Source organism: Mobula birostris, chromosome 2 (genome assembly GCF_030028105.1).
Source record: "Mobula birostris isolate sMobBir1 chromosome 2, sMobBir1.hap1, whole genome shotgun sequence".
In the NCBI taxonomy this organism is placed as follows: domain Eukaryota; kingdom Metazoa; phylum Chordata; class Chondrichthyes; order Myliobatiformes; family Myliobatidae; genus Mobula; species Mobula birostris.
The window spans coordinates 126598228-126625967 of record NC_092371.1 but is presented as its reverse complement, the minus strand read 5'-3'; the positions used below and the strand labels follow the sequence as shown (position 1 = coordinate 126625967).

General features: G+C 42.0%; 1 protein-coding gene across 6 annotated transcripts in view; it reads right to left on the bottom strand.

Moving 5' to 3' along the window:
• The window catches only part of gnmt (glycine N-methyltransferase), a 128351-nt gene that overhangs the window by 39014 nt on the left and 61597 nt on the right, over positions 1-27740 (bottom strand). For 2 of the 6 annotated variants that reach the window (XM_072247586.1, XM_072247600.1), the window contains exon 4: positions 17985-23396. In XM_072247586.1, coding sequence (XP_072103687.1) covers positions 17985-18151 — 167 coding nt within the window. In that variant the 5' untranslated portion in view covers positions 18152-23396. Of the gene's footprint in view, positions 1-8966; positions 9500-17984; positions 23397-27740 lie in introns of those variants that run through there. The other 4 variants (XM_072247594.1, XM_072247613.1, XM_072247608.1 and 1 more) reach the window with 4 other exon arrangements.

The window sequence follows — 27740 nt, the reverse complement described above, 5'->3', positions numbered from 1 at the left end:
TATATGGTGCCTGTATGACCTCAAGATATTGAAATCATCATCGTAGAATCATATAGACCCTTCAGCCCATCATGTTTATGTTGACCTCATCTAGCAAGACCAATTCTATTTGCTTTGCCTATTTAAGTGAATGTCTTAGTGCCTCTTAAATTATAGTAATTACATCTTATTCTGCTACCATCTCTGGCCACATGCTCTAGATATCAACCACTGCATATGAAAAACCTTGCTCTTTAATCCTCTGTAAAACTCCCTCCCCTCAAACATGTGTCCTCTTGGTTATGATGCTCCTACCATGGGAGAAAGATTTTAACAATTCACCCTATCTATGCCCCTCACAAGCTTGTATATTATCAGGACACTCCTCAGCCTCTTTTGCACTAGGGGCAAAAGCCAAGTCTATCCAATGGCCCCACCATACCTAGATCTCTAATGGAGCGAACATCCTGGTGATTCTTCTCTGCACTCTCTCTCCAGCTCTCACAATATTAAAGAACCTTTGAAGCACAATCAATGCTAACATTTACAGAATACATCTAATGGTTTATTGAAAAAACACTGAAATAGATAGAAGCCTATGGCACACAGGCACTCAAAAATATGGCAATTCCTTCAACCTCACTGGCTCTAAATCCTGGAACTCCTGGTCCAACCATGTACCTCCACCACGATTAAGGGTAATTGGGGATGGACAGTAACACCAGCTACAATGAAGATATTTTAAAATTCATTGTTTTTTTCTTGATTCAGCAAGGGGTATTTGTGTATTATTCACAAATGAGTCATTGTATGCATTAAACAACAAAAATCACTTTATTAGAGTTTAAGAGGTGGAGTTGGACGTGCAGCAAGCAATACAAGGAAAAGAAATGGTTAATGAAGGAGCAGTACAGAAGACAAAGTGTACATATCATTCACTGAATAAGCCGATCTGCAGAATGCCAAAGGGAACCATAGATCCAAAACCTTCCATGCAGCTTCCTCTCTCTCCTTCTCTCTTCTCACCCTCTCAATGCACTTGTACCTAATCTTCTCTAACTCTTAGCTCTGGCACTGGCCGAGTTTAAGAGGAAGCTCTTTTTTTGCAAATAGACAGTACCCCTTTTTATACGCTTGAAGATCTCTTCAAAGCATGAAAATAGCTAGTACTTTCCCATAATAAGACACCATTTGATACCTGCAGCTGTACAATGACATCACCTTCTCTAGACAAACATGTATTCATCATTATCTACTCTCAAGGCTATAGACTTTAACTCCCTTAACTTTCTCAAAACAATCCCTCTACAAGCTAACATCATTCTGTCCCAAGAAGCAGTTTAGAAAAGATTCACTCGAATGTTTCCAGGAATGAGGAACTTCGGCACCAAGATTAATCTGGAGATGCTGGGGTTGTTGTTCTTGGTGCTGGAAAAATTGAGCCATATACTACAGTACCAAGACCTTTATCCCACCATGTCCACATTGATCACCAAGTAACCGTCTATACTCATCCGATTAGACTGATAAGATATAGAACAGGTTTGAGTGTGGAACATCATGTCCGACACTTTTGATGGAGGTTTTTTGATAGGTAATTAAGATAATGAAAAGATTAAAAATTATGAGTGGTAAACATTGTCTACAAGGACAATAAGGCCTTTGACAAGGTCGTCCATGGTAGGATAGCCTGAAATGTTAGATCATATGGATCCACAATAAGCTAGTCAACTGGATACAAAATTGGTCCAGTTGAAGGAGTCAGAGAAACATAGTAGAGGGTCATTTTTCAGACTGGAGGTCTGTGACCAGTGGTGTGCTGCAGAGATCAGTGCTGGGTTCACTGTTGTTTGCCATTGAGATTAATAATCTAGTTATCATGCACCCATATGTGAATATGGCCAACTGAAAAACAGTGTTCCTCTGGGTTGAAGGTGCAGAACCCATTACCAACAGTCATTCCAGTCATTCGTAATACCAGGCATATACAGCACATACAAGATAGCAGGAAAGATGTCCTGTAAATTGACATCAAAGACAATCAGTCACTGTTAGACTGTACACTGCTGTCATGCACCGACTCTGACACTTTTCTATAGCAAGCATCAACACTGTCCGCACCACATCCAACTCCACCTCTTAAAGAGCAACTCGCTGATAGGATAGACCTGCTGCACTTGGAATTCTTAAAGTCCATTATTATCTTGCAATCGTAAAAAAAGACAAAAGCACCTTAATCCCAAGGACACAGCCTGGAAGACGAGCGCAACTTCAGAGTGCTGGATTTCCGTGATTCTGGAGACGGGGTGATTCTAGGCCAGTGTCCCTGACTGAGGTGTCGCAGGAGGACATGGAACATTGGAGGCACTGGGTTAGTTGCCATGGGCTGTGTGTCCAGAAACCTGAGCGTTTTTGGTGCCGACTCTCTGGGTGTAGAGCATGAAAAAGCGATGCAATAGACTTTTAACATCGTAAATCAGCAAGTTCTTTGTTACATCTCCCCTCTCACTGTGAAACAGGGACACCTCTTTTTCCCTTATTAGGAAAAGAGCGAGCCTGTGGTATGTCAAGTAACCTGGTGAACAAATAGGCGTTGGGGTACTGAAAGTCTGTCTTTATTGATGCTTTGCTGCATGCTTGAGTGCTTGGTGCAGGGTGCTGATGCTTTTTGCTGGTGGGGGTGGTGCGGGGGAGATCATTGCTTTGCTGCTGCTTGTGTGTCGGAGGGGGGAGCTAGGAGAGGGCTTTGGGTTCTAACGTCTTAACTATCATTCATTCTTTGGGGCACTCCTCTGTTTTTGTGGATGTTTGTGAAGAAAAGGAATTTCAGGATGTATATCGTATACATTTCTCTAACATTAAACGTACCTATTGAACCCTGGTGAGGCCACTGCATCCAAGTGTGTTGCCAGCTTACCAGAGTTGGATGACATTGTTGTTAATGTGGTTAGTGAGTATATGGATGACACCGAAATTTATGGTGTAGTGGACGGTGAAGAAAGTTATCTAAGATCACAGCATAATCAAGATGAGCTGGGGAAGTGGGTCAAAGAACACCAGAATGAATTTCAATCGGACATTTTTTGAGGTGTAAAAGGTCAGGCTCTGGAGAGACCTGTAGAATAACAAGGAACTAAGGGTACAAGACAAGATATAGATCGGGTGGTGAAGGCAGCATTTGGCATGCTTGCCTTCTTCAGTCAGGGCAATTAGGACTTAATGTTATAAGCGTAACAGCCATTAGTGAAACCCGACTTGGTGGGCTGTGTGTTGTTCTGGTCACTTGGCTATAGGAAGGATGTCAAAACAGGATAGGGGGTCAGGGGGGGAGAAAAGGAGACAGAGACAGAGACAGAGACCACAAGACTGTTACTGGGAATGAGGTATACAGACAGCCTGCTTAGGGTGGAACTTTATTTACCTGGTGGGTAGGAAGCTGAAGAATGACCTGACAGAGGTTTACAAAATCTGAAGGCTGCAGATAAGGTGAATGGTTGTATTCTTTCTCTTGGGTACACAATTCTCAAACTAGAGGACATAGATTTAAGGTGAGAAGAGAAGTAGTAAACAAAAAAGATCCAACCTTTTCAGAGGGTGGTGGGTTTATCAAATGAGCTACCAGAGGAAACTGCAGTGGAAGGTACAGTTACACTTTCATTTGGACAGGTACATGATAGGAAAGGGTTAGAAGGATATGGGCCAAATGGGATCAGCTCAGATAAGACATCTTGGTTGGCATAGGAGATCAGCCCAAAGGGCCTGTGTCCGTGCTGCATAACTATGATTTTCTGGGTGTTGCATGCTGGGGAATGTAATGGTGGTATGGTGAGAGGGCAGCACTGAAGGCTGTGCCTATTTGAATTTGAAAAGCTCCCCAGAGAACATTCCTGGAGCTGAAAGACTCCAGTTCCAAGATGTTTGTGCTTGACCAATGCTCTGCAAAATACATTTTGCAAAATAGCAAACAGCCTTTGCAATGTTAACATACCACAGTCTATAAAAAAGTTAATTATTTAATCACTTCAAATCTCACAATCTCTTAAATGCACTAGGAGGAAAATAGCTTGAAAAGAACCATTCTAATCAGCTGACCTTTCTCAGAATGGCACTGATTTTTTTTCCCTGAAATTATTCCAGATAAACACTCAAAGGTTGGTAATTGCATCTCCTTGTGTTTGTTTACAAGCTGTGATCAAGGAAAACATCTGTAATCACTGCTTGGAAGCATAGTGCTAGCCATGCCTCCAGCAGTGACCAATCACATTCAGCCTTTACTGAGGCTCAGAGTAGTGCTCTCCAGTCTTGGCCAATGTCACTATCAAACATCAAGCTTCTGATGACTTCAGACATCTCCTGACAAGTCATGACCCACAGTAGAAATCATTTGCAATGGTCTATAGCAGGGGTTCTCAACCTGGGGTCCAGGGACCCCTTGGTTTATCGTAGAGGTCCATAGCATAAACTAGGTTGCAAACCCCTGGTCTACAGTCTCACTCAGGAGGCCCTAAAACATATTTGCTTAGCTCGTGCCCAATAGTAGCTGTTAAGAGTAATCTGAAATGATCGGAGGTTTGAGCCCTTAAATAATTATGATCTCAAATTCACTGTCTAAAAAAAAAAATGATAGAAGCATGTTACCAAGGGCATACAAAAAAAATCAGGAAATGCCAGGAAAAAAACTCAGGATGTCAGGCAACAGGTGCAGAAAGAGAACCATTTGAAGGATCACCCGACCCAAATTGTTGATTCTATTTCTTCCCACAGGTGTAGCCTGACCTTTGAGATTTTTTTTTCAGTATTTTCTGTTTTTGCTTCAGATTTCCAGCATCTGCAACTGTTATGGGGCACAGGGGTTAGAGGGGATTTGATGGGTATTCTTTTTCAAGGGATGACTGCCATCTGGAACACATTGCCCATTAGGATAGTCAAGGCATTCATATCATTTGTCTAGAGAAGCACTTGAAACAAAAGCATATGGAGTTATAGAAGTACAGTAAATGGGATTAGTGTAGATGTGTACTCGATAGTGAGCATCAACATGGCATGGTTCTGTGCTATATGACTAAGATTTTGCAGAAACGTTCAAAAGGGAAGTAGATATATAAACTGTGCAGGCAGATAAAGGACAGACTTGAATTATCAAGAGTTTGGTTAAACTAGGTTTTTGTTTTATAGGAGAAAATGAGGCTGATAGGTGACACGATAGAGGTATATAAAGATAGAACAGGCATAGATGCTGTCAATAGCTACAGTCTGCTTTCTATGCTGGGGTGTTGAAAACTAGAGGACAGTTTGAAGGGAGTATGAGTAGTAAATATTCCACTCAAAGGATAGTTGGTATCTGGAATGAGCTGCCAGATGAGGAGGTGGAGGCAGAAACAGTAACAATTTTTTGAAGGCACATCTTGAATGGAAGATTCAATGGAGGGATAAGGAAATAATGAAGTCAACTGAAATTAGTGTAGTGGGCATGAGGGTTGGCACAGATGTGGTGGTGTGCCAAAGGGCCTTATTTCTAAGCTGTACAAATCTTTGGCTCTGTAAGGTACATGACACATTTTAAGCTGCTTTCAAAAAATTAATTACAGGCAGCGTAGACCAAATGGGCAGCTCTGTGTTGCGTGAAACGATATGACATCATTGTCTGCAGTCAGATTTCCCCCATCAGTTCCATAAATATAGCCCCAATACCTACTGAAAATATGATCCAACTCAGTACAGTAGAAGAAATAGGCATCTGGAACCCAAGAGACACGATATTTGTTAAGAAGGCATACAGCCCACTGGCCTTCGTCAACCATGGGATTGAGTTTAACAGCAGAGAGGTAACGTTGCAGCTATATAGGACCTTGGTCAGACCCCACTTAAGAGTACTGTGCTCAGTTCTGGTCACCTCATTATAGGAAAGATTTGGAAACTATAGAAAGGATGCAGAAGAGAGTTACAAGGATGTTGCCTGGATTGGGGAGCATGCCTTATGAGAAAAGGTTGAGTGAACTCGGCCTTTTCTCCTTGGAGCGGCAGAGGATGAGAGGTGACCTGATAGAGATGTACAAGATGATGAGAGGCATTGACCGTCATGGATAGTCAAAGGCTTTTCCCAGGGCTGAAATGGTTGACACAAGGGGGCACAGTTTTAAGGTGCTTGGAAGTAGGTACAGAGATGTCAGGGGTAAGTTGTTGTTGTTGTTGCTGCTGCTGCTGTTTTTTTTTTTAAAAATGCAGAGTGATGAGTGCGTGGAATGGGCTGCTGGTGACGGTGGTGGAGGCAGATACGATAGGGTGTTTTAAGAGACTCCTGGATAGGTGCATGGAGCTTAGAAAAAGACAGCGCTATGGGTAACCCTAGGTAACTTCTAAAGTACATGTTTGGTAAGGCATTGTGGGCTGAAGGGCCTGTATTGTGCTGTAGGTTTTCTGTGTTTCTATGTACCTAAACCTTGGAATAGTTCAAGAAAAACAGCAGGAACTCAACACAGAAATGATTTACGGTAAAAGAATTCAGATGCAGAAATCTGAAAGTGAAGGCTGAGATTAGGGAGAGAAACAAAGAGGCAAAGAACAAGAAAACAGATAGAATTTGGTACATGGATAGTAAAGGTTTAGATCAGGGGTTCCCAACCTTTTTTATGCCATGGATCAATACCATTAAGGGATAGTCCAAATGCAGGCAAAAGAAGCCAGCTTAGATAGGAATTTTGATCAGCATAGACCAATTGAAATACACCTTATAGCATTTTCAGTCATATGTGCTAAGTGTGCAAACCAAATTTCGAAAGCAACATTTAATGTCGACACAGAGTTCAAGAGATGGGACAGCTGGTGGAGCTGCTGCTTCACTGCTCCGGTAGCCCAGGTTCCATCCTAACCCCAGGTGCTTTGTGTGCGAGTTGGCATGTTCTGCTTGATCACGTGGGTTCCTCCAGGTGCACTGCTTTCCACCCATGTCCCAAAGGTGTGTGGGCTAGATGTTGATTGGCCAGTAGCCTGTACGTGAATGGTAGGATCTGAGTTTGATGGCATTATGGGATGAACAGAGAATAAAACAACAACTTTTCATTTTGACTGACTTTGTACCTGAATTACTACATTTTGGAATATTCTGCAAATCAGACAGTAGCTGCAGAGAAGAAACAAAAACTGAGCCAATATTTCAGTCTCTGCCTCTACCAACTTTTCTGGCTGGAACTAAATCTTACTCAGATCCCCTCCAAAACTCTTAGTCCTCACCTTCAACTTACACCCTCTGGTCTTGGGCACTTCTACTGTAGGGAAAGGTTTCTTCCCATCTACTTTTTATATGCTTCCCATACTTTTACACTACTATCATATTCTTCCACCTAACTCTCATGTTCTAGTCCAAGGAAAACAAAAGCAAACACTTTCTCCTCATAAATGGAACTTCTTAAAAATTGCAGGCAAATTCCTCACCTGCACCATCTCCAGCACAACTACATCCCTCCTATTATGTGGAGGCCAGGACGGTGTACAATATTCCAAATCTGCCCAAAATAATGGTTTATAAATCTGTATCAGGACCTACCAAATTGCTCAGTATTTCAGATTTCAAGCACCTGCAGTATTTAGGTTCTGCATTTTTGCAACTAGTCATTCCTGGGGCTAGGGGGAAATGTCCCATGAAAGTCAACAGAATAGTCTTCAGAATAATGGAAGATGATCCACTCAACCTTCAGGTCTTTCCTCAGTTTGGAGACTGTGCCCTCTCGTTCTGGATACCCCACTAGAGGAAACCTACTCTCCACATCCAGCTTATCTAGTCCTTTCAACATTTGGTAGGTCTCCAATGAGGTCCCCACGTATTCTTATAAATTCCAGTGAGTACAGGGCCAAAGCTGCCAAACGCTCCCCCTATGTCAACCCTTTCATTCCTGGAACCATCCTTATGAACCTCCTCTGGACTCTGTCCAATAACACATCCTTCCTGAGATAAAGGGCCCAAAACTGTTGACAATACTCCAAGTACAGCCTGACTAGTGTCTTATAAATCTTCGGTATTATCCTCTTTTTATATTCTATTCCCCTTGAAATAAATGCCGACATTGCATATGTCTTCTTTACCACAGACTCAACCTGTGAATTAACCTTCTGGGAGTCTTGCACAGGAACTTCTCCCCGCTGACGTTTGAAATTTCTTTAGATAATAGTCAGCACTATTGTTCCTTTTACCAAAAATGCATTATCATACATTTCCCAACACTATTTTATTTGCCACGTTGTTTCCCATTCTCCCAATTCGTATAAGTCCTGCTACAATCGCATTGCTTCCTTATCCCTTCACTATTTTCCTTCCCAAATGTCTATGAAACTTTATGGGTATTACCTCTAACCGCAGGCGGCTAACCACAAATTACCTACCGAACAGCTGTGTGTAGCGCGCGGTGATTGCATCATGAAACACTTGCTGGCAAATTCGCCAAGTAATCATATGCACCGTCTCAACCAACTAGATGGCACCCCCGACCCCCAGTTTTTAACAACCAGGAGTTGGTACTCTAGAGAAGTGCCTTGCCCGACTGCTTTTAACTTATTTTTAAATACAAGAACCTGTTCTTAACTAACAACTATGGAGTCATAGGCTGGTCACGGCAATACACTCCATATGGTGAACACCACGCGACCTTTCTTTTGCGCGCTTAAAGTAATCCACATTTAATTTGTTAAAAAGCACAACAGGGGTGTCCAAGGCCACAGGGAACAATCTTATTTTAGAACTCACGCTGCAGTGTGTGAAAATTCCCCGAGCGAGCGCGGTGAAATAAGTTTCAACATAATCAATAGGCGATTTGCTTCAGTTTACGTGTAATAAGAAACTGTACGGTGCTGTTGGCAAAACAGAGACCCAGCTCTTCAAAGGAGCAACAAAGCACATAATACAACCCTGCATAGGAAAACCACGACTTTTAAAGCACCAAAGGTAAATACAATTTGCGTTCGTTTGTAATTTTGATTTGATGCAATATCCCTACCCGGTGCCGCATGCCACGTCCAGGATTCGCTGACATTTGTGTTGGCGCAGAAGCTGCACAACCGCGTTCCTGTACTCGTCAGTCCTACTCTGGGTGTCTCCAATATACAGCTGCCAAACCTTGGCTGCTTTGCCGTCAGCGTACTGGTCTGGCAAACCAACCGCCGCCACCCCGAGCGACCGGGTCCGGTATACGCTGTCCACCATCACGTGCGAACCTCTCTTCTAACCAGAGCAGAACCCTTCGTTTCCCCGCAGTCAATGACTTCTCCTAAACTTGTTCCCCCAACTACAAAACTTCCCTGGAACTTTAACAACCAATCGCTGACTTCAGATCTGTCCACACCTCCGCCTCCTTGTTTGCGTCGCAATACGGATCACCACGCCCATTAAAGAATGCTCAGGGGAAGATCCCGCCTCCGCATAGTATTGATGCATTCTCTGAAGTCTTTCTTAGTTACTATTAGCCATTGCACGTCAGCCTTGGCTTCCCCTACCATCCTCTCCAAAAAATGAAAATACCTGTACAGGGGAATGTTTGTTAAAAGAGCGAGGACTGGTGTCTTTAAAACTAATTCAGTAAAACGATAATCCTGGAAATATTCAGTGGATCAAACAGTATTAACAGGGAAACAAGTTATGTTAACATTTTTAGATTGACATTTAGATGACGGGATCAAAATAAGATACTTACAGAGAAAAGGACACAAAAATGGACAAAAATATGCCCAAAGCCCAAGTGAGTGAAATGAAGAGGTTCAAATATAAAAAAAGCTCTGCAGATACTGGAAATCTAAGTAACATACACAAAATACAGAAGGAACTCAGCAAGCTCGGCAGCATCGATAGAAAAGAGTTAAAACTGGATGTTTTGGGTCAAAACTCATCGCCAGGACTGTCCTAATGAAGGGTCTCAGTCTGAAATGCAGCCTGTTTACTCTTTTCCTGAGATGTTGTCTGGCCTGCTTCCTTCAGCATTTGTGTGTGTGTTGGCTGAATTGAAGAGGTTGCATTCAATTAGGAAGCTCACTCCTTTAACCCCATTATCAGGTCACTTTCTACCCTGAGCCAGCAATCTTTCAACTGCACCAACTTTAGTTGCATGAGCTTATTATTTTTCAATGTACCAAATTACATCAAAAAGCTTTGATTTGCATGATATCCAGTCATACATAAATACACCAAGGTAGTACAATTAAAAACATAATGAAGAATACAGTATTAACAGTTACAGAAAAGTGCAGTGCAGGTAGACAAATAAAGTGAAAAGGTCTTCATGAGGTAGATGGGGAAATTCCTAGTGTAGGAACGATCCATTCAGGATTCTGGTAACAGTGGGATAGACACTATTCTCAAGCCTGGTGGGAACTATTCTCATTATTTGACACCTCTTGCCTGATGGGAGAGGAGAAAAGAGAGAACGACAGGGAGTTGGAAGGGTCCTTGATTATGTTGGCTGCTTTCCCGAAGCAGTGGAAAGTGTTGACAATGGAGGATAAATGATGCCCTCTATTGTCTGTATGTATATCTAAATGATGGACTGGGGCTGTGTCCATAAATATGTAATTTCTTGTAGTTTTGTGCAGAGCAGTTGCCATGCCGAGCTGTGATGCATCTAGATAGCCAGAAATGATTCCTGTTCCTACGTCTCTAACAGACTAGCATTTTTTTAGATTATGAGGACTCTCAGTCCTCATTTACTGTCATTTAGAAATGCACGCATTAAAAATGATACAATGTTCCTCCAGAAAGATATCACAGAAACACAGGACAAAACAAGACTAAAACTGACAAAACCACATAATTATAACATATAGTTACAACAGTGAAAAGCAATACTGTAATTTGATAAAGAGCAGACCATGAGCACGGCAAAAAAAAGTCTCAAGTCCCGATAGCCTCATCATCTCATGCAGACGGTAGAAGGGAGAAACTCTCCCTGCCATGAATTCCAAGCGCCGCAAACTTGTCGATGCATTGGAAGCACCCGACCGCAGCCGACTCTGAGTCCATCCGGAAACTTCGAGCCTCTGACCAGCCCTCTGACACCGAGCACCGAGCACCATCTCTGCCGAGTGCTTCGACCCCGCCCCGGCCACCGAGCAACAAGCAAAGCCAAGGACTCGGGGCCTTCCCCTCCAGAGATTCTGGATCACACAGTAGCAGTGGCAGCGAAGCAGGCATTTCAGAAGTTTCACCAGATGTTCTTCCGTGCTCTCACGTCTGTCTCCATCAAATCAGGATTGTGCACAGCATCCTACTTGACAGATAACAGATATCATTCACCAGAGTGGCCGCTGCAAGCTGCGTTGCGTCGCCATCTTCTCCTCTGGCATTTGCAAAGGGGTAATGGGAACTGACAGCCACCAGAGTTGATGGGAGGTAAGGGGAAGGAAGTAGTAGGGGGAAGCTGTGAAAATCAAGAAAGGAAGCAATAAGATAGTTTTCCATCCAGCCCTCCGTTTGACAGTGTCCTGTCTGCCAGGCCACTTACATTCTGTGAATTTTGCCTGCTGTCCAACCTCATGGTTGTACAGAAATAGAGGTTGGAAACAGGCCATTTGACCCAACATATCTGCATCAACCATTGGCCACGTACATGCACTATTCCTACATTAATCTAAATTTTTATTCTCCCCATATTCATATTAAGTCCCCCAGATTTTACCACTCACCACTAGGGGCTTTTTACAGCTGCAGTAGTATCCAGGATGTCTTCAAAAAGTGATGACTCAAAAAGATGGCATCCGGCATGAAGGACCCCCACCACCCAGGGCATGCCACGTTCTCATTACTACCATCAGGAAGGAAGTACAGTGACTTGAAGGCACATACTCAACGATTCAGGAACAGCTTCTTCTCCTCCGCCATCCTATTTCTGAACCGATATTGAACCAAGAACACTACCTCACTACTTTTTTTTATTTTTGCACAATTTATTTAACAACTATTATATATATATACACACACTTACTTTTATCTCTATTATTTTGTATTTCATTGTACTGCTGCCACAAAGATGACACATTTCACAGCATATGCTAGTGATATTAAACCTGATTCTGATTCTGATTCCTAATAAACCTATCCTCTGGGATGTGAGACAAGTCTAGATTCCTGGAGGTTACAAGGAGAATGTGCAAATGCTATACAGGCAGCACTGGATTGAGTCAGTGTCTGTGGTGCTGCGAGGCGGCAGTTTCACCAGCTGCACCACTGTACTGCCCTGTCAGCTGTGAGCAGCAATGAAGACAGAGTTTGAGAAGTTTTCATTGGAAAAGTACTTCACTGCTTTCCAGTCCTATATCTTGGCTCTTTAAAAAACCTGAATGCTGGTAGACCCCCTGGCATCACGAAACTATCTTGTGAATGACACTAAGACAGCCACAGCCATAAAATTGCTGAGGCCATGCATTTGTCCCATCTTGTCATATAATGAAACTACTGAGTAGTTATTCAAATGGATAAAAGTTCAAAGTAAATGTATTATCAAAGTACATATATGCCTCCATTTTCTTGTGGGCATTCACAGTAACTACAAAGAAGCACAATAGGATCTCTGAAAAATCTGCACATGATTAAGATGGACAAACAACCACTGTGCAAACACAAAAAGAGAAAGAAAACAAAACAATAATAATAAATAAATAATCAATTAATAAAGAGAACATGAGTTGTAGAGTCCTTGAAAGTGAGCCATAGGTTGTGGAATGGGTTCAGTGTTGGGATCAGTGAAGTTATCCTCTCTGGTATAATAGTCAACAATGTTGAGGGGAAAGAACTGTGCTGAACCTGATGGTGTGGAACCTGAGCCTCCTGCACCTGTGTAGATTTGATGAGCCGATTGGTCTTCTTCTGTGTTATTTAATTCTATTTAATTAAAAAGTAAAGTCTGCTGCTGGACACTTCAATCCTTAGAAAAGCACTCAGCCACTCCTTTCTTTCAGTAGGCAGCATCTTCTGCTTGTATTTCAAGTTTCTTTTGTGTATTACATAGCGGTTAAGTTACTTGAATCACATCTTGGGCTATTAAACTACTGACAATTTCTAATCCCACCTTGACAAACTTAAGCAGAGAAATACAGAATTTCTTTAAAATATCTGTTATGAGTAATGGTAATCATGAAATGATGAGATTGTCTTAAAAACTCATCAAGACCAGTGATATACTTCAAGAACACAGCATAAGAAAATGGCAGCAGAAGGTGGCCACCTGGCCCCTCACGTCTGCCCACCATTCAATATGATCATTGCTGATCTACACCAGGCTAGATCATTTTTACCTGGTCTGGCATATGTATGACTCTGGACCCACAACAATATGGTACTCACAGTTTAAATGTACAGCTCTTCAATTTAAATGAATAAATATTATAAACAATCCACAAACTCATTCTCCTCAGTTTTTCATCTCTTCCTTTATAGATATCCAATATTACAGAATTATATAATTGTACCATACTGAAGAAGCCATTAGGCCAACTTAGCCTGTGCCAGCACTTTGGAAAACAATTCCAATTAATCCCATAGTCCTCTCTAATATTCATTTGTAAATGTCTCCTAACTCCAGCCCTACTCCTCTCTCCTACCTGGCACAACCTGCCTGTCACCTTACACCCCTCCTCAGTCAATCTCCCTTCTTATCACTACACTGGCTATCTCCTCTGCACCCTCAGTTCTGTTGCAAGACTTTGACATCAAATTTTGACAATGCCTCTTCTTCCACACATGCTGTTCAACTTGTAGAGTTGCTCCAGCAGGTTGTTTATCACTCCCATAATCCTGCTTTTTACCCCAGTTCTATGTTTTCCAAGTATTCTCTCCCTAATTTCCTCAATGCATAAATGAGGAAAATTATAGCAATTCAAGGATCTATTCACATGTCTGACCAGGAGACATATTTTCCAATCCAAAATGCTGCCTAACCTGAAGAGATTGCTAGTTCTTTTCATAGCGCTGTTCAAATTAAACCTCATTATTTTGGTCCTGAAGTTGGATGGACTAGATAGAGAAGTGCCAATGGCCTGACATCTGGTCACTCCTCAATCCAAGGAGTCCTGTATGCAAGTGGGATGTGCAGACAGTGGTAAGATTCTGAAATGCAATTAGATTCTGGTTTATGGGCCGAATGTGAGCTGGAGCGAATGTAGGTGTCCAGATGACCTCTAGTCAGGAACATGAGTAGGTTGTAGCTGGGACTACAGTGCTTGTATATTCCCTACTCCCTTTATCATGCTACTGTGTCATATATGTACATATAAAATATAAGTGTGTTTGGGTTTAATATGAGTAACAATTGATGATCTGGAAAACATACTCTTCTGAGGGTGCCAAATTATCACAGCTGGTCCAAAGCAGGACCATGTGGAACCTATTGTCAATGCTTGCTGAAGTGGAGTTGATCATGTGGAATACAAGGTGGTGCATGGGACTATTAGCCTTGCAAATAATACATATGCACAAAGAATGGAAAATATGTGGTCAATTTTGCAGCAATGATAGATGTAATGTGTCCTTGAACATCATGGGACTAGTTTAGCTCATGGGCCAAAATCAATAATTTTTCGTAGAAAATATTTACCATGTTAATTATTTGCTCTGTTCAATGCCTTGACCTTTGCTTCATACCATGCCACAATTTTGGTTGTTCTCCCCATCAGGTATTTGTGGTTGTCTGTCTGAGGTTCAAACTATGAGTAGATTGTATTCTGGATCCATGCTCATTATGTACAAAGGGGTAGAGTTCATTCTTAATCATATGCAAAGATGCTTCCAAAGTTTGTATCCATTGAGTGTCTAAGTGATTCTTCATCACTTTCATGGATAGAGCTTAGGCTCATCCCTCATCTACGCAATAATTGCATATTGAATTTGGTACAATCAGACACTGGTCTATCAGGAGGTTGTTTTCTAAATGCTAATACAAACCTTATATAGCATATACTCACAACACACACAAAATGCTAGAGGAACTCAGTGGGCCAGGCAGCATCTATCGAAAAAATGGAAGGGTCCTGCCGAAGGGTCTCGGCCCAAAACGTCGACTGTACTTTTTTCCATAGAAGCTGCCTGGCCTGCTGAGTTCCTCCAGCATTTTGTGTGTGTTGCTTGGATTTCCAGCATCTGCTGATTTTCTCTTGTTTGTGAATGGATGGCATATGCTCATTTTCATTTACAAGATTATTTTCCAATGGGCTCACATTACTTTTGGCTGCTCTCTTTGAACTAATTTCATTGTAGTTATTTCATGGTTTGTTGATAACCCTTCTGAGTTTCTTTTAAAATTCCCTTGCAGTAGCTGTTACTTAACCTATCTGTTTCTATCTTCCAAATTCACTGGGTCCATTGACTGTTTTCTTTTGCCTTTTAGGTCTCTCTTTATTAAAAAAAAATTACTTCCTTCAGCATCTGAGAAGATTTTGCTGGTCCACCCGGATTTTTTTGAACTTCTACCAATGCACAATAGAAAGTACCTTGAAGGGTTGAACCTCAACCTGAAATGGCAACAGCTCTGCTGTGGACAGACAGAACCTGCAGAAAATGGTAAACACTGCCCAGTCACAAGCTCACCACTTCCCACCACTCAGTCTATCTTTACAATGTCATGGTATCATTCATTGAATGGGCAGTGTGCCTGCCATGAAGTCCATTGCCTTTTCTTTCTTCTACCTTCCGAGAGGAGATGGAGGAGCTTGAAAGTCCAGTGACAGACTTAAGAGCAGCTTCTTCCTATTGCTATCAGACTTCTGAACCAATCATCTCTTTTGTGCCCCTCCAGGTGATGCTGCCACTTTCACTGACTCTTAGTTCAATCTCTGTTATCAATTTCTTTATTGTCACTTTAGCCTTTCTTTTTGCACCACTGCAGATTGCACCATCATCACTGCATTGTTTTGCATGCATTGTTGCATTTATTATGAACGTGTAAACTGTAAATCCTGTGGGCTTCATGCAATCAAGGAACATCATTACCGCCTGGTTTAAATGACACAAGCTAACTTGAATTTGCATTTGCTTCATCGCTTTCCCCAAGAATTACTTTGGCTTTGACCTAGAAATAAAAACAGATATGCTGCAGGTGCTCATCAAATCAAGCAGCATCTATGGCTAGAGAAGCAGGATTAACTCTTCAGGTAAATTACTTTTAATCATCCACTGATATTGTCTGATTTGCATATGGCTACCACAGGTTTTTCTTATTTCTTTATCATTTTGATTAGCTTAATTTAATTTTGACGATCGACTTTACACTAAAAGTTTCCTCAAGTTTTTCCTTAAATTCTGTCAAAATGGGAAAAACAAGTTGTCGCTCAGCTGTTGTTTCTCCCCCTCAAAAAAGACTTTATTCATGCAGCTTTCAAATAATCAATACGGTACGTTTAAATAGTGGCATTCACAGTGCAGTCCGCGTCCATCCTTCTGGGTGTCATGGTGGTACAAACTGGAAGAGCTGCTGCCAAAAGAGACAAACTGCTGAAGGAATTCGATAGAGGCAGCATCTGTGGAGGGAAATGGACAGTCGATACTTCAAGTCAGGACTTCATCTGTACTGAAAGATAGAGAGGAGATCCTAACTATGAGGAGGTGAGGCTAAAGTGTGAGCACAAGGTAACAAGCAAAAGGTGATAGGCAGATGGGGAAGGAAAAGGTGGAAATAGCGATAGAGGCTGGGAAGTGGGAGGTGATAAGTGGAGTTGACAAAGTGCTGTGGATGTGACCCAGGTTTAATTCTCTACTGTTATCTGTGTGACGTTTGCACATTCACCCTGTGACTATATGGGTTTCCCACAGGTGCTTCAGCTTTCCCCTGCATCGAAAATATAGGCTAGATGGTTGGTTAATTGGCTGTATAAAGATCCCCCAAAGTGCAGGTGAGTGATAGAATCTGCGGGTGGGGGGTATCTGTTTGTCAATGAGGAGTCAGTGGGTCACATGGCCTGCTTCTAGATTCTATGATACATTAACATGATAATTACTTTTCTTTAATATCCATTCATGGCCAGGCAGACTTGGGGTTCTTTTTATGCCAGAGAGTAGTGAAACTGTGAAATGCATGGCCACAGATGACTGTGGATGCAAAGTCATTGGGTATATTCAAGGCAGAGGCTGATTGACTCTCGATTAATCATGGCATGAAGGGATTCAGGGAGAAGGCAGGAGATTGGTGCTGAGAGAACAAATGGATCAGCCACGACCAAATGGCAGAGCCGACGTGATGGGCCAAATTACCTAATTCCGCCCCTAGATCTTATGGTCTTAAACATGGGTTTCTACCTAAGACAGTGTAATGACAGGAGAACCATAAATCATGGCTTTTCCCCTATAGTCTTTGTTTCAGTGTGTACTTCAGCCTGTGAGCTTGGTCCTTGAGCAAACCACCCAGAAGTCTTGCACTTGGGGTCCATCCATCACTGTGCAATAATATACAGGCAAGTAACTGTGGTCTTATCAATACTCTCTTGTCAATCTTCCATTTATAATTAATGTTTGTAGAGCACAGAAATCTGTCTTAAGAAGTTGATCATATCAATTAAATTTATAAAATCTGTAAGTACATTATACAATTGTACTCAATATCAACATTCAGAATGCAAAACAAGTCATTGCACTTATTTATCAGATTAACATGATATTTGCATGTTTCATCTGCTGCCATAAAGAAGAAGATACAGAAGCCTCAGGATCCACACCACAAGGTTCAGTAACAGTTATTACCTGTCAACCATCAGGCTCATGAGAGCCTGTGGGGATAACTTCACTCAACTTGCCCCATTACTGAACTGTTCCCACAATCTATGGACTACTTTCAAGGACTCTTCATCTCATGTTCTCCATATTTATTGCTTATTTATTTATTATTATTTTTTGCATTTGCACAGTTTGTTATCTTTTGTACATTGATTGTCTGTACTGTTGGGTGTAGTCTTTCATTGATTCTATTATGTTTCTTGGATTTACTGAGTATTACTGCAAGAAAACGACTCTCGGGTTTGTATATGGTGACAGATAATAAACTTACTTTGAACTTTGAATTTTGATATTCTTCCAGCAACTGTTGGTATTTGACTCTGCCTGTGTCCTTGGAACCGCCTGCAGAGCATAGAAACCTGTGTTACACAGCTGTTTGGGTTGAATCATTACAAAGTCCACTCCATAACTCTCTAGACATTTTTGGCAGATGCACATTCCAGAAGGAGATGGATCACTGTCCTGTCCTCCTGAGGTAGCCACTCATTTTCTAAATCTGAACCAATTCCATGCTTGTAGAGAGAGGGAAAATTGTTTCATTAGTGATCCCTTTTAGCGCATGGTTTTATACATCATTCGTGGCACTTGCTTTCCTCAGTGAAAAGGATGAAAACAAATGGAGAGTAACACACTGAAAATGATGGAGGAACCCATTCATCAAGACTAAAAAAAGTAATGGAAATCCCTCTTCAACTTAGGAGTGGAACTGTACTGTGTAATTCATCTGCATTGTAACAGATGGCAATGGCTTTGAGTCATCCTTATTGACTGCGAGATCAAGGCGTGTGACACCCTTGAGAATATTTAATGCTAGAAAACAAAGCCAAATATCTCTCCTGTGAAAGTATTCAATAATCAGAACAGAAAGCAAGTTCTTACTTCTAATTTATACCCACCCATTAGAAACGAAAGGACCTGAAGTGTTGACAGCACTTCTCTCTCCATAGAAGCTATATAACCTGCAGCATTTGTTGGGGAATATGAAATTGTGATACAGAAGAATCAGAGTAGTGCTCTTCTTTGACAGTTTTCCTGGGTCAAGGTAGGTGTATCTCCATTCTAGCATTTTGAGGAATGAAGGATACAGATGCATATGTAATTTGTTAACACAGAGTAGGCTGCTATCATACTTACTTGCTATCCATTATGCTGCTGATGTTTAGGAAAGCAATGAAGGTGCTCCATCTCTGGTGGTGTTCACAGCTTCCTTCATCATGTCAGTAGCTTCCTCTCAGTTTTCACCACTGGCAGTCATACAATTCCCAGGTGGGGACTCACATTCAGATGCAGAAGGAATCTTCATTGCTGTTTCCATAGCAATTTTGTTTTACCAGTCAGGGTTGTTAGCTCTGTGCTGAACCCCTGCAGCTGCAGCACCAGTGGACCACTCTTCATTTGGCCTCTACCATTCGACCTGCTTGGCACGGGTGACCCTACCAAGAATCAAAGCATAAAGCCCTAGCTCCCAGTCAATATAGCTCTCCGGGTCATTGAGGCACACAAGCCTCCAAACCCTACAACAAGGTGTGGTCTCTTGAAAGGGTACCTACCATTGTCCTGATAAAGTAGTCTTGGCTCGATGCCAAGAAAGTTCAAGATGATGGGAGACCAGGCCTTGAACGAACGAACACACACACACACACACACACACACACACACACACACACACACAAGAATGACTGGATGTTGATTGTCAGTGATCCTGGTGAGATCATCCCTGCCAGGAGATTTGTTGTCATCTAAATGAGACAGCAGACAGGTCCTGAACACCTTATCCAAGCGGATCACCTCCAAAATTGAAGCACTCTTTCAGAAATTCAGCAAATGAAAAGAAGTCTTTAAGAAAACATTTCACACCTTAAAACAAAATCAGATAAATAGTTAGCTACTTCATTCACCACAGGCTGCAGGAAGTTCAGGTTGTTATTAATGAGTCAGCAAACAAAGTAGGACAATAACCTGTAACTTTCTGCAGAAAGGTATGTAAATCAGTATTTAGTGCAAAAACTTTGGAGTTTGCATCTTCTCCTTGTGACTGCATATAATTCTTCTGTATTTCATTCTACATCAAGACTTTTGGGTTAGTTGCTTAAATTGGCCCCTGTATATTACCTGAGCAATATTCTGGAGATAGAAATGAACTGAGATAACTGTAGGATTTGTGTGAGTGAGTGGTTGATAATCAGCTTGGATTTGATATACCGATAATCCAACATCATCAGATTTATATCATTTAAGCAGTACATTAGTAGAATATTTAAGATGTGGGACTCTAGTATTTTCCCACAGATCCTTTGCTGTGTATTTCAGCCCAGATGTTCCTGTCCTAAGGCATTGTTACATAAGTCCATAAGATATAGGAGCAGAATTAGGCCATTCCAACCATCAAGTCTGACCATCATGACTGATCCATTTCCCACTCTGTCCCAATCTCCTGTCTCCTCCCCATGACCTTCATGCCCTGATTAATCAAGAACCTATTAATCTCCATTTTAAATATACTCAATGACCTGTGGCAACAAATTCCACAGATTCCCCACTCTCTGACTGAAGAAATTTCTCCTCATCTCTGTTCTAAAGCCACATCCCTCTATTCTAAGGCTGTGCCCCCAGTCCTAGATTTCTCCACCATAGGAAACATCCTCTCCACATCCACTTTATCGAGGCTTTTCACATTCAATAGGTTTCAATGCGATCTCCCCTCATTCTTACAAGTTCCAGTGTGCACAGGCCCAGGGCTATCAATCGCTCCTCATGTGATAACCCTTTCATTCCCCGAATCATTCTCGTGAATCTCCTCTAAACCCTCTCCAATGTCAACACATCCTTTCTTAAATAAAGGGCCCAGCACGATTTTCTCAATATCTGGAGTTGCCTATCCCGGGGCTGACTGAAGAGTTCATGTGAGCCAAGGTGAGGCTTGAGATGACTCTCCTGGAATCTTGTGACAGTATTGTACAGGATAACACACCCAGGACTATAACAGGGAGAAAGTGGTGTCGAGCAGAGTCAGTAAAACAGGCAAAAGCAGCACTCAGGTTTGCAGACATGCTGGACCAGATGCAAGAGGGAGCCTTGGCACAGGCTCAAATAGGCCCATTTGGCAAAAGGCGACAACACAAAAGCAAAGATGAGCTATGGTGGTGGAGGAAGTACAGCGACAGAAGGAGCAGAAGAGGTACGCAAGAACAGTGTCTCAGGCAAAATTGGGACAGTGGACAAGGTGGTAAAACATTGAGAAAAGAAAATTCAGCCAGAAAGACTTATGAGAAAAGGAAGGAAGAAAGATTAGCTTCCTTATGAGAGCTGTTTATGATATTCTCCCAACACCCAAAAATCTGAAATAATGGCTCAGTGAAAACCCAGCTTGTCCACTCTGTGGAAGAACAGCAAACCTCAAGCCATTTTCTCATCTTGCAAAATAAGCCTCACTCAAGGAAGATACACATGGAGGCACAACTAGGCCCTCAGATGCTTGGCGACCGTTCTGGAGAAGCAAAGGCTGAATAACAACTCTAAGCCCCACATGACTGGAAGAACCACCATCCCCTTTGTCCAGCAAGGACAGACAGTGCCACCCTCACTGACACTGTTGGTGTCAGGCATACTGGAGCCTGCTTGTGACTGGAACATAGCTGTCAACCTTGAAAAAAGGCTAATATTTCCCCCAAAGTTAGCCACTACAACCCTCAGACCAGACTCGGTCTTGTGGTCCAGCAGTCTGAAGGCTGTAGTAATCTCAGAGCTCACGGTGCCCTGTGAAGAGGGGATATCAGGGTAAGCTTTTCACTCAGAGAATGGTGAGTGTGTGGAATAGGCTGCCAGCAACAGTGGTGGAGGCGGATATGATAGGGTCTTTTAAGAGACTCCTGGACAGATATATGGAGCTCAGAAAAATAGGGGGCTATGGGTAATCCTAGGTAATTTCTCAGGTAAGGACGTGTTTGGCACAGCTTTGTGGGCCGAAGGGCCTGTATTGTCCTGTAAGCTTTCTATGTTTCTATGTACTTCCATGGTCAGATTGCTGAAGGCAGTCCGAGGCCAGGGCTAGTGGTAAGCTGTAAAAGAACTCTCAGAGGCAGCCGAATGAAGCAACCACTAGCTATGGATGAAGAGGAGTGATGGCACCCGGGCCTTAAAATGACCCATGGGTGGCCAGGTGTGAAGGGGGCTGCACCTGGGACACTGGGTCGCGCTGTTGAGCCCTTTGGAGATGTAGTGGGCTCAAACTGACGAAAACATCTAAGAAGAGGTTGCCCACCTGATGACCACTGGGAAACATCTGCCACCCACACACCCCAGCTCCAGATCTCTATGTTATGACCCCAGTTAAGATCTGCTTATCAAAGGGATTGAAATATCTAGTCCTGTGAGCTCGAACTACCTGCATATTGAAATCCTCCCCATGGCTGTTGTAACATTGCCCTTTTGACATGCCTTTTCTATCTCCCATTGTAATTTGTAGTCCACATGTGCAATGAAAAACTAAGAACTGATTCTACAACCTATGAATTCACTTTGAACCTCATGCAGTTTTACAAGAGAAAACCTAAAAAGCTGAAGCTCATCCAGAGCAGAACCTAGACAACAGTCGGAATTATGTTTATTGACGTCCTTTTTCCTATTCAATTCCAATGGGAATGCTGAGAGCACATTGTTGTGATGTGCTTTCACCCACGGGGAATGTGCCATGATTCGATCTACAACAGCGTCAGTCTGGGGCATGCTGCATGCTTCCGTGTTTGACCTTGGAGGCTCTCCGTGAATGAACAGAAGGAATCCTGCAATTTCAGCAGATTCTATTCTTTTGTGGTCGCTTTCCATCAATAGGCTCATTTAATTCCAGCCACTATTTCGGACACTTTGTACAGAAATCAGTTTCCAGCCCATCAGATCACTTCTGTGAAGGTATCAGTCAAACCGACTCATGGAAACCTTTGGAAGTGACAGGGAGTTTGAAAGAGCCAGCCTTGTGAAGAATGGAAATCCTACTACAGGGAGTTAGGGAAGGCATGCAGATGATTTGCAGTGGGAGTGAAAGGTTGTTGCGAGGGAATATTCAGAAAATTAAAGAGAAAAGACAGGGCAAAATTGCAGAATAGTTTAATAGGCAATGGTAAACAGTCTCACTGGAAAACACCAAGCATGCAAATAAATCCAGGGTGAGTCAGAGCTAAGAAAAATGGTACAAGAACAAAACTGATAGATTTTATGTGACTGTATGCTCATAGTAAGATAGGTGAATCAATGGCATAGCTACAGTAAATATCTGATCATCTGCCATTTGACTGTTTGGAAATCCTGGAGTTTCAGTATTTGCCCAACTGGCTGCTCTCTTTTCCTTTCACTGGATTCTCATTCTCTCACTTCCTTCCACTCACTGGATTCCCAGTTCCCACACTTCTTTCCACACACCGGACTCCCAGTTCTTACACTCTTTTTTACTCACTGGGATCTTAGTTCCTATGATTCCCTTCTCCAACTCCAGTTCTTTCAGGCACTTCCCACCCACGGTTCCCAAAATCCTTTTAAGCATACCTGGTGCTCAAGAAAGTATATTACAATGTCATGTAACTTCTTGAAATGTGTAATTAAGAGTCTGTTGGCATATTATTAATACCATCCAAGAATTTTCCAGTCGGGAGCACCGAAATCCTGAACATGCTGGATGAATGGAAAGTTGCTGTAAATTATAATAAACATAGTGATTACAGGGAGGGATGGGAAAGTGACTGGAATCAGATACAGTAATTTAATATTCTGCAGCAGCAGAACAGTGCAAAAAGCATAAAATTACTATTAATTAAAAATAAAATGTGCAAGAAAAGGGATATTGGGATAGTGTTCATTGGTCCACCGTTCATTTGGAAATTTGATGGCAGAGAAGAAGCTTTTCTGAATAATTGAGTGTGGGCTTTCTAGCTCCTGTACCCACGGTGGAGCCTGCTGAGTCCACAACACCCTGCAGCCTCTTGTGACGCTGTGCACTGGAGACTCCATATTTGGCTGCAATACAACCAGAGTTGGGTTTCAAGTACTAGAGGGCATAGGTTTAGGGTGAGAGGGGAAGGATTTAAGAGGAAGCTGAGGGACATCTTTATACATAACTGGTGTTATCTATGTCAAATCAGCCAGCAGAGGGAGTGGCTGAGACAGATACAATTACAACTTTTAAAAGTCAGTCAGGCAGATACATGGATTGGAAAGTTTTAGAAAATTATGGACCAAACATGGCAAATAGAACTAGCATCTTGATTGGTATGGGTCAAAGAGCCTGTTTCCATGCTGTACGACGCTGTGACTCTAGGTAGCCAAGTTTCCTGATGATCCAGAGATGAGTGGCAGTGCATTGGAAGAAGAATGTGTGAGGAGGGACTAAATAAAAAAAGCAAGGAGCTGGTAAGTGGAATATAATGTGGGGAAATATGTGGTTCTCCAGTCTAGTTGGAAAATGATGGGCTGAAAGAATTTGATACCTAAGTGGCCTAGAGCACTTAACATTGAAAGCTGATGAAAGTTTAAAAAAAGAAAACTAAAGATGCAGAGATCTGCATTAAAGGCAGGGAATGCTGAAAGTACTCAGCAAGTCAGGCAGAATCTGTGGAGTGAGCAACACATGTAAAATGCTGGAGGAACTCAGTAGGCCAGGCAGCCTCTATGGAAAAGAGTAAACAGTGGACCTTTCGGGCCAAGACTCTTCTTCCTCCAGTATTTTGTATGTGTTGCTTTGGATTTCCAGCGTCTGCTGATTTTCTCGTGTTTGTGGATCTGTGGAAAGAGAATCAGCTAATGATTCTCTTCCAGGTCCCTTCTTCAGATCTGAGAAAGAGAGAGAACAAGTTCAGAAACAGAGAAGGTGGGGATGGGGTGGATTCAACAAAGGGAAAGTTAACATCAAGGAACTGTAAGTAGTCATGAGGGCCAAAATAACCTTATTGCTTGAGTTTTGAATAAATGATAATTGATTTATTGCAATAATGTAGATTATTGGTAAGATACCTACAATAATATGAATAGGTTTGATCTCACTACCAAAGAGGGATATACTGGAAACAGAGGGAGTGCAGTACAAGTTCAAGCAATTGACTCCTGAGATAGAAAGGTTTGTGACATGAGGAGAGATTAACTAGTCAGGACTATACGCTCCATGGTTTTGAGGCATGATAGATAATCCCATGAAATAATAAAGAAATTCTTACAAACTTTGACAGGGTTACTCTGGGGATGAGATGTCTAGATCCAGGTCATGGTCCCAAAATGAGGGACAGCCAGTGATTTCAGTAAGGCAATGTAAGGAAATTGAGTGATATGGGTTTAAATCAGGACAGTGGTGTCGAGTTAGAAGATCAGTGAGATGTTATTGAATGATGATGCAACAACAATGGGCTTAATAGTTTACTCCTGTTACAAAGATTAGATAAATTTTAGTTTATTCTTGAAAAGTAAAATCAACTGAAAACTGTTGTATATAATTAGAAACAGGACTGCAAGTACCAATAATTGCATACAAAGTTATTTACCAGTTATTCTCAGTGAAAAGTAAGGCCTTGAGGTATGTTGCAGAACAGGAAGATCTAGTATACAGTGGCATGCAAAAGTTTGGGCACCCCTGTTCAAAATTCCTGTTACTGTGAATAGCTAAGCGAGTAAAAGATGAACTAATTTCCAAAAGGCATCAAGTTAAAGATGACACATTTCTTTAATAATTTATACAGGAAAACTTTTTTTATTTCCATCTTTTACAGTTTCAAAATAACGAAAAAGGAAAATGGCCCGAAGCAACAGTTAGGTCATCCTGCATGGCAGTATTTAGCAACACCCCCTTTAGCAAGTATCACAGCTTGTAAACGCTTTCTGTAGCCAGCTAAGTCTTTCAGTTCTTGTTTGGGGGATTTTCGCCCATTCTTCCTAGCAAAAGGCTTCTACTTCTGTGAGATTTTTGGGCCATTTTGCATGCACTGCTCTTTTGAGGTCTATCCACTGTTATGTACCCTGTAACTGGGTTGCCAAACCAGCAGAAATGGAACGCTCATTGGAGTCTGTGATTACTCGGAACTAATAAAGTTTTATTAAATAAATAAGTAATACAGTACACTAATGGCAAGGATATAAATGTACCAGGTTAGCAATGATAATACACACATGTACACACAAATAGGGTAATAGGAATCAGCCAAGCTCTATTGCAGTCTAGGGGTAAAATGATCAGTCTTAAGTGAAGCAGAGTTCAGTTCAGTTTAGTGCAGTTCGAAGTAATCGCTGTTGTTGTATCGTTGGGGGGAGAGAGAGAGAGAGTGAGAGATGCAGTTGGTTTCGGGCAGACCTTTTGATGTCTTCTGATCCCGCTGTGGTCACCAACTGTGACCCCTCCGTTCCGGATACGATCATTCTTCTGCAGTGAACCCGGCACCCAGGCAAGGGCGGACACACACCCCAGGTTCCCACCGATCGTACCTTTACACCCTGTGAGCCTCTGACCGATTTCCCGCGAACCGGTCCTCCAAACTCCTACCAACTTGTGGGGGCACACTGCTCTTTCCAGGGTCTCGTGGCATCACGTGCCTTAGCAAACCTGCTTTTTTTATTCCCCTGCTGGGGTATCACCTGTCCATCAAACTTCAAATAGTTCAGGTTCAAAGCAAACGGTCTGTCAATATCTGAATTGTGTTTCTTTCTCGTTAATCTCTCTCTTCTCTCTTATTAGCATTTTGAATGTTTCTTCATTGTCTTCCGTTATCTCTCTCATTAGCATCATCCGTCCGGTAGCTCTGCTTGGCATCACACATGACACCACAGATTCTCGATGATGTTTAGGTCAGGGGACTGTGAGGGCCATGGCAAAACCTTCAGCTTGCGCCTCTTGAGGTAGTCCATTGTGGATTTTGAGGTGTGCTTAGGATCATTATGCTGATGTAGAAGCCATCCTCTTTTCATCTTCCGCTTTTTTACAGACGGTGTGATGTTTGCTTCCAGAATTTGCTGATATTTAATTCAATTCATTCTTCCCTCTACCAGTAAATGTTCCCCGTGCCACTGGCTGCAACACAAGCCCAAAGCATGATCGATCCACCCCCGTGCTTAACAGTTGGAGAGGGGTTCTTTTCATGAAATTCTGCATCCTTTTTTCTCCAAACATACCTTTGCTCATTGCGGCCAAAAACTTCTATTCAAAAAGTTCAAAAGAACATCTGAACAAGCCTGATGCATTTTGGAAACAATTCCTGTGGACTGATGAAGTTAAAATAGAACTTTTTGGCTGCAATGAGCAAAGGTATGTTTGGAGAAAAAAGGGTACAGAATTTCATGAAAAGAACACCTCTCCAACTGTTAAGCACGGGGAGTGGATCGATCATGCTTTGGGCTTGTGTTGCAGCCAGTGGCATGGGGAACGTTTACTGGTAGAGGGAAGAATGAATTCAATTAAATACCAGCAAATTCTGGAAGCAAACATCACACCGTCTGTAAAAAAGCCAAAGATGAAAAGAGGATGACTTCTACAACAGGATAATGATCCTAAACACACTTCAAAATCCACACTGGACTACCTCAAGAGGTTCAAGCTGAAGGTTTTGCCATGGCCATCACAGTCCCCTGACCTAAACATCATCGAAAATCTGTGGATAGACCTCAAAAGAGCAGTGCATGCAAGACAACCCAAGAATCTCTCAGAACTAGAAGTCTTTTCCAAGGAAGAATGGGCAAAAATCCCTCAAACAAGAACTGAAAGACTTAGCTGCTTACAAAAAGTGTTTACAAGCTGCAATACTTGCCAAAGGGGGTGTTACTAAGTACTGGCTTGCAGGGTGGCCAAACTTTTGCTTTGGGCCCTTTTCCTTTTTTGTTATTTTGAAACTGTAAAAGATGGAAATAAAGAAGTTTTCTTGTTTAAAATATTAAAGAAATGTGTCATCTTTAGCTTTATCCCTTTTGGAAATTAGTTCATCTTTTACTCGCTTAGCTATTCACAGTAACAGAAGTTTTTAACAGGGGTGCCCAAACTTTTGCATCCCACTGTATGTTCCCAGAA